The sequence below is a fragment of the Cynocephalus volans genome, chromosome 8, assembly GCF_027409185.1.
Source record: "Cynocephalus volans isolate mCynVol1 chromosome 8, mCynVol1.pri, whole genome shotgun sequence".
Taxonomy (NCBI): Eukaryota; Metazoa; Chordata; class Mammalia; order Dermoptera; family Cynocephalidae; genus Cynocephalus; species Cynocephalus volans.
The window spans coordinates 148,546,086-148,558,440 of NC_084467.1; the positions used below are offsets into that span (position 1 = coordinate 148,546,086).

The window sequence follows — 12,355 nt, forward strand, 5'->3', positions numbered from 1 at the left end:
CCCCCACCCAATTATCCCAAACCTCCTTCTCATTCCCTCTTTCCTCTCCTCTCCATTTTGTAGCCCAGGGAGTGTTCTCTCGCTCTGCAAGTCCGACGCACCACTGTGGTCTTTCCTTTCTTCTTTCTCCCTTAGCTCCCACATATGAGTGAGCACATGCAGTATTTATCCCTCTGTGCTTTGCTTATTTCATTCAAAATGAGTTTCTCCAGGCTCATCCATGTTGTTGCAAATGGGAGGATTTCATTCTTTTTCAAAGGAATACAGTAATGGCACATGTTTCTGTTGGGTAATGATCAACTCAGGATAATTAGCACATCCATCACCTCAAACGTTTATCATTTATTTGCAGTGAGGACAGAATTACTTTAGAATAGAGAAGACAGCAGTCTAATTTTCAAAAAATATTAACTTTAAGTAATTTATTTCAGTGGATTAAATCCTCTCTAGGATTTTTATAATCATGGTATAACCTATAAACAACAGCTACTTCTATTTTCTTTCCTCTATTTTTTTTTTCTCATCTCTTTCAGTTTTCAGGTTGAGAGTGCTATTCTTTCTGGTAGGCTAAGTGGTCTGCTTGGATGTGAAGGTTTAAGGCGTTTTTATTTCTCCAGCAAGAAGTTACAAAAGTTATGGAAACTTCAACTAGGCATTTAGTAACTAATTTTATCTCTTAATCCTGGCAAACAACAATCCAAAATTGTGCTTATTGTAATGTAACATTTAAATCCTCTTGAATAAAACAATTCAGATGACAGTACCAGAAGTCCTTATGAACAGTCCTTCACTGTCATCCTTAAACACACCCATGACATGTCTACGATATGTTTACACTCATATGTACATGTATTTATAATCCTGCTCTTACACACATTGTTGTATTTTGAATCTAGAAATATGGTTAGTGAAAACATAAACGAATATTTCAAAAAGAAACTACAGAAACTAAAGCTGTCCAGGAAAAATTATGTTAAATGAAATAAGCCAGGTACAGAGAGAAAAATATCACATGTCCTAACTCATAAGCGAGAGCTAAGAAAGAAGGAAGGAAGAAAGAAAGAAAGAACTCAATAAAACTCTGAAGTTGAACTTTCAGAAGGAGAGAACAAACCTATAGTTACTAGAGGTGGGAAAGGGGGCGTGGGATGGGGGACTAGGGAGTAATTGGGTAAAGAACACAAAGAATAGTTACTATGTGCAATGATGAATATACTAATAATATTGATTTGATCACCACATACTGTACACAAATACTGATAGTCAACTCTGTACCCCACAAATATGTATAATCAAAAATAAACAAACTGTTTTTTTAGGGAAAAAAAGGATAGTAGGTACAATGAAAATATAAGTATTATATTAGCTGGAAGAAATGAAGGTATTGGAGAAGCAATTTAGGATGATGGTGAGTACAAGTAAATTTCATGATTGTAGAATGCTAAAGCAGAGTGGAAGTAAAGGCCATAGCAGTTGAGAAAAAGTGCATCTGATGATTGCTTTATGCAATGCTTAAAATCTCTTTTGGGGTGGATTTGCATCGTGTCAGTTTAGAAGACTACATTTCATAAAATCCCTTCTTTGCATAGTCTCAGGTGTTAGTAGGGGAGACAAGTCACAAGACACATTTTCTGTTAGAATTGCAAGTAACAAGTAAAGCAGTAGCTGGCTTCTGTTTGTACTGAGAGATAACATGTGGCATATGAGGAGCTGTCACAACTTGCACATTGTCATCATTTATGTGCTGGCTCACTTGGTTGCCGTGGGCAGCAACATGGCTCACAGCTCCACCACCTCCTCCGAAATCTCCTTGTTTTATTTCTTGAATCCTGGTCCAGCTTCATGATGAAGGGCTCTATGTTTTGCTGGAGGACATCTCATTACAAGTTGGAGGCTTGGAAGAAATGAGAGATTGACTCAAGTTGGTCCCTTCTCACGGGTTGAACACTTACAGCTTGACATTTTTCCTTGCTTTCTGCACTTATTAATGTTTTCCCTTATGAATTGCATGTCCTGCTCAGAAATAATGGCCTTACAAAAACTGTTGGGAAAACTGTGTGACCGGGAAAATCCATGTAACAAATTCTATGTAGATTTCATTTGTGTACGTAAATACACACATACCTGCACACAGGTGTACGATTTTGCTTATCTGATTAAAACTTTCTTGATATGCCTTATTATCAAAAGATTTTATGATTTCAATATATTTGCATGTCTTAAATAAATTTGTGAACACTTTGTGACCTAGTCTCCATTCTTTTGTTTTTTTTTTCTTTTTTCCCTCTTCTAGCCATAATGTACTTTTGAAGGCAGAAATTTAGAATGATATAAATGGTCATAAATCGTGGCATAACTGAAAGAATAATCCAGGTTTGAGAAATTTGCTGGCTGACCCATTATAATACCTTTTGTATATGAATATGATAGCCACCATTCATAGCTAAATATTGTTTTCAGTGTCTTATGTTCATGAAATAGAGCAAAGAGTAGTTCAAAGAGAATAGGACATAGAATTCAAATAACCTGGTTCTAAATTGAAAAGCCAGCATATTTCACTGCATGATCATTAACCATGCACACTCTTCATGGGCCACAATTTCCTGCAAGTAGGAAAAAACAAAACAAAACAAAACAAACCCAAACTTAACTCCTTAAAATGCGTGTGTATGCGTGTATTATTAGTAATATCTGGAAAGTGTCTGTCACGGTTAGGCTTTTAATTAATGTGAGGTATTATTTTGCCACCTCAAAATTCAATGTTAGGGGTTCTAGCTCTACATCTCTACTTTCCCTTTCACTATCTAATTTCTTAGCATTTGATAATTTAATTTGTAGTGTGCTGTTTAGTTTGTCCTGTTACTCCTGGTCACATAGTTTTCCCGATCCTACCAGCATTGCTGCACTGATGATTTCATTACTTCATTTGACCGTCTTACTGGGTTTTCAAAGTTAACAGCATCTAGACTATCAAATGTCCATTTACATTGCCCACATAAAAAGGCTATATATGATCCATGCTATTTTAACATAATCCTTTTTTTTCGGTAATTAAAAAACAATTTTTTTTCACTCTATGCTGACACATAATTCCAAAGTTGTCACCCTTGTTGGTTTAGGTGTCTCCTTTAAAATGTTTTTATTTTTTTAAATTTTTTTTTAATATTCTTGCTCATGTTATATTTCTGAAATTTTATCTCGATTTTTTCATCTTTTTTTCATGACCTCTTGTTTAGTAATCTATTTTCGTATGTGTTGAAAACTCAGACAATAGTAAAACAGAACATTTAAAAATCACCAGAACAATTTACCACTTGATATTATTTTTCAAGCTAATAAAATTGGTGCATAACGTATCTGACTGTAGGTAATGCAGGATGGCACAACACTTTATTTGGAGCCAAACAAACAAACAAACAAACAAAACACTTATGGGTTGTTCTATTTGATTCAAATGACTAAAAGTTAAGTGTTACTATGGCAGTCTATGCATGTTTCCTTTTGCAGACAGCAAGTACTTAACATTACTTTAGATCAATTTGCTTCAGACATCACGGAAATGATATATGCATTCAACTCTAAGATATCAGACAGAACCTTAAAAAAAAATTTGTATAATCCAGGGGATACTATTTATCATGATGTTTTAATTTCTCCATCACACTTGAAGAACCCCTTAAATATAATTAAAGGCAAGTTGTTTCTTAGAAACAAATAGAATGATTAGAAGAGGTGTCTTGATATAACTATTTTATAAAGGAGTCATTACAAAGGTTGTATCCACGCCTCTGAATGAAGGAAATTACAGTGTGAGAATTTAGTAATAGAACCATGACTAGTACAATAACAGTTAATTACCAGCAAGTATTGAGTTATTAACACGTGTTAGGCCGAGTGCTATATAATTTACATGTGTTATCTCTTTTATTGTAGGTAAAACAATTTAACTCTGAGAGTACTTATGAATTAAATGGAATAAAATTCTATTTGAATAATCAATAAAGTGGTTTCTCGGGACAGAGTAATAAAGGACTCCAAGTTTTCTGAGTATTCTCACCAAATTTTATAATTCACTTTCAGCTTTCTTTTGGATGTTGCTCATTGTTGGTGATTTTTATATGAATATTGTTTTCTTCTAGAAAATAAATACAAATCCACCCATACTGATACAGACTTCTGGCTTTTACAGGAAAAGTAATAATAATTTTAATTAAATTCTGTGCCTTCACTTTTTACCTTGTATTTTTATTTTTTATTTTTATTTTATATATTTTATTTTTTTGCCAAGGTTTTAGTGTTTAATAATTAATAGCACAACTGACCAAGGTCCAAGATGTTCAAGAAACTGGGGGAAACTCACTCTATAAGTATACAGTCGGTGATAAGAACGCACACTTCATAATACAAAACCTGTCTACACATAACAGTTAGCTGAGAAAGCCATTTGGTCTTCTCTTGGCTTGGAAAAACGGCGTTCCAGATTTCAGTGTAAATTATTAGCAACCTTCAACTCTTTGGTGTGGCGGGTATCTTTTCACCTTCCAGTTCTTCCACCCCAGGCTGTGTCATGAGGTCTGAGATGTTTTTCTCCAGATCATCAATGCGACTACTCATATCATCAATTCTTCCAATGATCTGGTCAGACACGGTCTGAAATTTATCTTGCATCTGTTGCAGAAGTGTCTGCACCACCGAGGTGAGATCCTGCACGGTCTTGGGGTCAGTCTCGGCCATCTCCCCAGTTCCCAGCTTGGCGGTGATGTCTCAGACCGTCACCCACACTTCCGTTTGTCGGCGCAGACGCCCCCAGACCTTACCTTGTATTTTTAAAAGCACCTTAGCTGCATATTCTTATAGCATTCCCACGGCAATAGAATTAAGCGTGGGCTAAGTGTGGGAGGTATTATTATCCCTGTTTTATTTAAGGGATAGATAAGAGATAAAACTTTTAATTAGTTCAAAGTCATGTAGTGATATAAATATGCATTGTGATATATACACTAGTCACCTTTTGGGACTTTGACATTTAAAAAATTTATTTAAAGAATGTTACCTTTTATTTTGCTTACATCCCAAGGAAATCTTAAATTAAAGGGGAATGATTTTTTAAGTGTGTGAATGCTAAACGGTTTATCAACTCCATAAACAACTATCAAATATCATCTGCAGGGTGTGGAAATTTCATCAGATTAAAGAATACTACAAAGACATCTTTTATACATTTTGTGTATAAACCAGTGTTCTGAAAACCATTATTTTTAGAAACAGTGTTTAAAATTTTTTTACATTAGTTTCTCATGTGAAATTGTGACAACCAGTACAGGATAATTACGTTCATATAGGCATGGTGGGTTTGATTCAGAAATATGTTCTTTAAAAAAACTTTTTAATAATGCATTTGTTTACTATTTATATTTGAATAATAGTTCATAATTTACAGTTTTCATTTTTTCCTTCGTCTTGTAAGAAGATTCTTAAGTAATACAATTAAAATCAATGAATCCTAACTTTTTGTTGTTTTAGGAAATGTATGGGCACAAGGGTGATAATTAATGTCCATATCTGGGAAGAAAATTTAGAAAATAAATATGTTACTCTATAAAAATAATAGTAATTATAGTCCATAGTAAATGTATTGATCAGCAACGTTATGTTTTGGATTTTTTTTTCTGCTTTATGTATGTTAATCACATTTTATTGGTGATAAAAATCTTAGCTTTTAGAACTTCAATCAGAACTTTTAAGAACACTTTAGCAATTAAAGTCTTAACCAAATTGATTAGACTCAAGCTTCTATTTTGATGGTTAGGAATAATGTCTTAAAAATATTCTTATTATATCTATTCATTCACTTAATCTTAATTTAACTTTTCCTATATTTAGATTTATCAGATGTCCTTTAGTGCCTGTCAACAGTATTTACCTGCAACCTGTTGACAATAAATACAGTCAGGGTATTAATTTGCTAATAAATAACTGATTTTCCTGGGGGGCAGTAGTATTTAAATCTATGTGCCTTAATTTACACCAACACATTTTATATACCTGGGTTTTGTTGTTCTAATTAATTACATAATTTAATACATCAATTATCTTTGGAGTTTTCTCATATGGTATTCTCTGGTATAGTTAATATCAGACCTTTTGCTTTGAAATTCATTTTTCATGATAACAAGTTTTTTTTGATCCATTGTTTATTTGATGATAGCAGGATTGAAAATAAGATAAATCTATCTAAAAATTGATATTTGCTTTAAATTAAGAGTGCACTTAAATTTAATTTCTCCTAATACCAAACCCTTGTTTAATACAAAATTTAAAGAATCAAATAGATCCTTGTGCTGGCATTGTTTGCATTTTTCTCCTCTTAATTTTTTGAAAAATATTACTCTTATTTAATATTATCTCCCAACTCAAAATCAGATAAATAGCACATTAAGTAATACATTAGGAAAAAGAATCAACCAACCAACCAACCAAACAAACAAACACACACAAAAAATCTTTCCTTATTACCATAGATATGTTTATAAGGAAGATCAGTCATGTAAAATGGAAATTAATTATTTAGGTAAGTATTTGGTGGTTTATGTACCTACATATGTGATAACATTTATTAGGCCATTAACCTTAAGAATCTCATCTAAGAAGGGGAGAGCATCTTGAGCTCTAAGATTCAATTCACTTATTAGTATATAAAAGATAAGTTTTTCAATGAGCAAACTTTGCCTAATGACCTGAAACTCAAAAACATATTGATATTGTCTATCAACATTTTAATACTCAGTATTTGTCATTCACTAAAATATAAATATTTTGGCAAAAAAGCTATTAAATTTTATTTATAGGAAATTATTATCTGAATTTCATATTTTCACAATCTACGAGCAAATACTGTCAATATTTTTTCACTGACAAAAGATGTATTATGATGTGTAAATTAAAAACAAAATAAAGATTTATGTAGTTTTTAGCTCAATGAACTCAAACAGGCAAAATGAATGGAAAGTAATTAAATGTATCCCATTCATATAAGTATTCTTTTAAAAAATCAATATTTTTTGACAAATGATCATATTACACAGTAAGTTTATTTTTAAATTTTGGTAACTGCACTTTTAAGAGAATAATTGAGAAACTGCAGTGTAATAAGCATACAGTAAAACACTAGGAATCTCAGACCATACTACAACTTTACCTGTAATTATTGAAAGCGGAAAAGAGATAGTGGGATGGCACAATTCACTTCATGTATTTGGACATTCATCAGGCTGAAATTTTTCATTTTCTATTTGTATATATTTTTTAAACTGACAGATAAAATTATGTTTTTATTGTGTACAACATGATGTTTTGAAGTATGTATACAAGGGGTCTTCAAAATAGTCATGTAAAGATCCATATTATCTTTTAAATCTATTTTTCCACAAACTTTCAGAAGTACCTTCATACATCGTGGAGTGACAAAATCTAGCTAATGAACATATATGTTACCAACCTGATACCTCAAGTTATCAAATTTGTGGTGATTAATACCCTAAATATATAAGAAACGCAAACAACTCAATAGTGAGAAGACAAATAACCCAATTCATAAGGGGTTAAAGGAACTGAATAGGCATTTCTCAAAAGAAGACGTAAAAGTTGCCAACAGGCATATGAAAAAATGCTCAGCACCACTAATAATTAGAGAAATGCAAATTAAAACCACAATGAGCAATTACCTCAAGCCTGTTGGAATGATTATTATCAAAAAGATAAAAGATAAGTATTGGTAAGGATGTGGAGAAAAGGGAACCCTTGTGAACTGTTAGAGGGAATGTGAATTAGTACAGCCATTATAAAAAACAGTACAGAGGTTCCTCAGAAAATTCAGAATTGAACTACCATACAATCCAGCATTCTTACTACTGGGTATACACTCAGAGGAAATAAAATCTGTATGTTAAAGAGATACCTGCACTCCCATGTTCCCTGCAGCGTTATTCACAATAGGCAACATATGGAATCAACCTAAAGTGTCCATCAGTGGATGAATGGATAAAAAGGACATGGTATACATACACAATGGAATACTATTCTGCCACAAAAATGAATAAAATCCTGTTATTTGTGACAATGTGGATGAACCTGGAGTACATTATGTTAAACAAAATAAGACAGGCACAAAAAGACAGATACCATATGATCTTACTCATATGATCTTATACATGGAATCTAAAAATGTTTATCTCATAGAAGTGGAGAATAGAATGATGACTGCAAGGGGCTGGGGCCTTGGGGAATGGGGCTTGGGGAGATGTTGGTCAAAGGATACAACATTTCAGTTAAATAGGAATAAGTTCAATATATCCATACAACATAGTAACTATTGTTCACAATATATTGTATTCTTGAAAAATGCTAAAATAGTAGACATATAAGATTCTCACCACCAAATTGATAACTATGTGAGGTCATGTTACAAACTGATTAAAATATTTCTTTTGGTTTTAAGTTAGGTCTGTGATAAGTATGATGGTAACTTTGGTGGCTGAAATACAGATGAAAGCTACTGTCTTCACCTAATGTTCTTCAAGACCTTGTGAATGTAAAGAACCAACACAGCATAGGGGAAAGGGTGTTAAATTTAGGGTCGTCAAACTCAGATTATAAACATAATAAATATATGACTTTGCAAAGGTTATTCTTTGAGGATCAGTTACTTCATTGCAACAATACGTGGTTTATACATAGGTTATTAGAAATTTCTAATTAAATAATTTAAGTGTCTGAAACATACCAGCTTTCTTAGTAATATTATTATGTTTACTTAATTCGACCTTTTAATGGGCATATACTATGAATAAAATATTAAGCTATGCTTTAATATCTTATGAAAATAATTTTACTACATTTAAAATACTAATAAAAGTTATCTAAACTACATTTTTACATTCTCAAATTATCACTGCAGTATGAATACTTATAGTTTACATGTAATGAATTTCAAGCCTCATCAGTTGAATAAATTTCCTATAAATGTCCATTTCCTTTAATTGATGCTCATTCATGCAAGAAAATATATCACACCGATCAAATCGCAGACGTAGTAATGTAAAAGCAAAACTGTGCCGTGAGTTTTGAACACCCCTTTAACTTGACAGCAGTTACCTGACTAGAAAGGAAATGAACAGAATTATTTGCAAGTGCAGAAATTGCTGCTGGGTTAGAATTGACATTGAAGAAGCCTACTCTTTGGCAACCCCCATTGGCAACAGTGCCACCATGTCACTGTAAATAACCCTACTGAGATCAATTGTCATGCCCCAAGGAAACTGCTGTCTATAATATCACAGAAAAGTAATGGGAGGAAAAGGTTTCCTGCTAGAAATTGAGGCTTTTCTAAGCATTAAACTAACAAAGTTTGAACTAAGTCGGCCTAGAAGTACACTGTGGGAAATTGCACAGAAACTGCACATCAGCAAAACGTCTTGGCAGGAAATGGCTGGACATGTAGAAGTGGAATCTCTGTCTTATTTATTTGCCACTCTTGGGAACACTAATATGAAAGTGACTAATATGGCATAATAGTTCCCAGAACCAATTAATTAATCATAGCATGCCATTAATAGATACATTCCTTGCGGAGAATATTTCATGTTCGGAGAAATTAAACCACTTTATTATGATAAAGTTTCCCTAGTCAAAAGTGCTTTAAATTTACATTCTCACACTGTTAACCAGGTGGGTATTTCCTAAATGATGAATATATTTTCCTATGGTCTACAGGTGATTTCTGGAGGAAAACACCTTAAGTGCTCAAGTGGAGTGGAATTAAAGAATCATACTTTTTGTTTTTATTCTTGTACTTTGCATTAACTGAAAATATTTAGTACATCGATTCTGTTTCCTATGCGAATGAATTGGAATTCAGAAAGGTGAAGCAATTTGCAAATTGTGGCAGCGCTGCTAGGAAGCAGTCTTGTTTTGGCAGTGCAAGTTTCCAACTTGAAATTCCTTTAGACTACACTGTTTTCTCTGTGGACCATAATTATGACCAGATCTAAGAAATCAAATTATAAAATAATATAGGCTTTATTTAACCATATGATTAAGAACAACTAATAAGAATAGATTTAAATTACTCAGTATGTTTTATCAGCTTAATTGCTTATGGGTATATTGTGAAGTACAGGCCTTTCATTTTTTTTTAAATTGTATTTTTTTTTTTTTACAGTGCAGTAACTAATTATTTATTATCTTGAGTCATGGAACAAGTAGAAACGGTGCTAAATACAATAATTGAGACTTTTTTGGAGGGTATCAGGCACATTTAAACTATAAATTAATATTAACAGAAGGCACTTGAAAAGATTTTTGATGGGCTTCGCAACCAATGTTTTCTATGACAATGGCAAACTTTGTAAACAACTGCACAAAGATGGCTCGAATACCATGAAGCTTCCTATTTTATTCAAAAAGTGATATTTAGCATATAAAAACAGGGTAAATTAAGATGTTAATATATTAAACAATTAGTTTACAAAGATTTAAAATTATAGATATATTACAAAACAGCTCCATTATAAAAATTATTTCTGCAAACAAGAAATAAAAACAAATTAAACATAGTACAAAAAGTCTCTCTGTTAATCAGCATATATTAGCTGGGAGAAAGGGAGAAAAGTCTTAGACCTGAAATCTAATAGCTTCATAACATAAAGTATTCCTAATTAAACTTCACATACGTATTTAACACTGAAATATTTTTAAAAATTGAAATTTCCAATAATTCCTCATTTCAAGGCCACTGAAACAAATTTCACATTGTTAAATTTCTGTGGTGTGTCACTTAAGATTCCAAGGATATCTGGGTTAATTCAACACATCCATATTCTGCTTACGGTGCTTCCATTGAACAATACATTCTGTTGTGCTTTCTCCTTGACTTTGCTAATAGAGAAATCAGCACTCAATGCCATGTCACAATGTCTAGGATTCATTCGTGAAATGAGAGGATGTTGATTTGCTGCAGATGTGGTCTGAGTCTCCAAGGATAAATAGCTCTTGGGATATGATTGCTATGACAATGTTGTTGCTAGGATAATTCCAAGGATCACAAGCAAAATAAGTACACAAATAATAATGATCATCATTTTTGCCATCCTGGCAGAGAGGCATGCACACTGACGTTATCCACACCATCATTTGCCAACTGATAAACCAATAATTAGAGCAATTCCGGCAGCAAGAACCACTGACACAGCAACAATTACCCACTTTTTCCTTCTTGCTTTGCTCTGATATTTAATAGCTTTTTTAGTTTCTTCTTGAGCCTGTTCTACATAGTCTGCGGCATTCATAACATTTTTTTCTATGTCGTTGATCATTTCCCCCTGAGTCTCAACAAACATAGCCATATCCATGCACATTTCATGCAACTCTCGGATACTGGTCTCCAGCTTCATAGTGTCTTTGTGACGAGACTCAGTTTCATTGAGAGCTTGTCTAGTAATCTGTGAATCTGATATAATGTCGGACGTGAAGATGGAGGGCTTCCCGCTCTCCAGCATCTCTTCCAGCTCCTCGTCAGTGGCGGTCCTTGCAGTTATTTCTAGCTGACGCTGTATACGTCCTTTGCTTCGCTCCCGAAATAGTGTCTGTGCTTCGTTCTCTCCTGTCGTGACTTCCACAAACTTGCGAGATAGTACTGAATGCTGGGTTCGTCGTATCCGAAGATCCACTGAAGTCCGGTTCCCACTCTCATCCTTATCAAAACTTTGTTCAATAGACTTTAACGTGGCTCCAACTTTATTAGCAGTTTTCTTGATTTCTTTGTTCAAATCTTCAAGCTCTTCTTTTATTTTTCCTTCTGCATTTGGTGCAGAAAGAATGATGTTGTGGTTTTTCTTGACATCTTCAACATATTGAGCTCTTTTAGCTATACTGTTTCTAATCTCCTCAACCTGATGGAAGAAATCATCCATAAAATGGTCCTTTTCCACAACAATAGTTATGTCTCCATCATCATTTTTCCTGCACGCCGTCAGGTCCTGCAAACGGTCCCGCATCCCCGCCGGCCCGGCGGCCTCGGGCCTGCCGGGCGCCGCCTCAGCCGCCGCAGTCTTAAATTGTATTTTGCAAATGTGAATTTGACAGACATATTTAAAATAGTAAAGTGCTCTCGCCACAAAATGCTAACTATAAGAGATAATGCATATGTAAATTATCTAGATTTAATCATTCCTCTCTATACTTTAAAACATCATGTTGTACACAATAAATGTCTACAACTTTATCCTTTTAAATATAAATAACTAAAAATTATTTCTTAGATGAATACTTACTGATGTGTGAAAATAATTACAAAGTA

General features: G+C 33.4%; 2 protein-coding genes across 2 annotated transcripts; both read right to left on the minus strand.

Annotated features, from left to right (window-relative positions):
- Positions 1 to 4,286: 4,286 nt before the first annotated feature.
- Positions 4,287 to 4,811, minus strand: LOC134384977 (heat shock factor-binding protein 1-like). The gene has a single exon (XM_063106816.1). It carries the CDS (start codon positions 4,732 to 4,734, stop codon positions 4,507 to 4,509), a length of 228 nt encoding a protein of 75 aa, XP_062962886.1. The 5' UTR covers positions 4,735 to 4,811; the 3' UTR covers positions 4,287 to 4,506.
- Positions 4,812 to 11,063: 6,252 nt separating this feature from the next.
- LOC134384805 (syntaxin-2-like) lies at positions 11,064 to 12,053 on the minus strand. The gene is made up of 2 exons (XM_063106572.1): positions 11,263 to 12,053; positions 11,064 to 11,148 (listed from the first exon to the last, which is right to left on the minus strand). Exons 1-2 carry the CDS (start codon positions 12,051 to 12,053, stop codon positions 11,064 to 11,066), a joined length of 876 nt encoding a protein of 291 aa, XP_062962642.1.
- Positions 12,054 to 12,355: the final 302 nt, after the last annotated feature.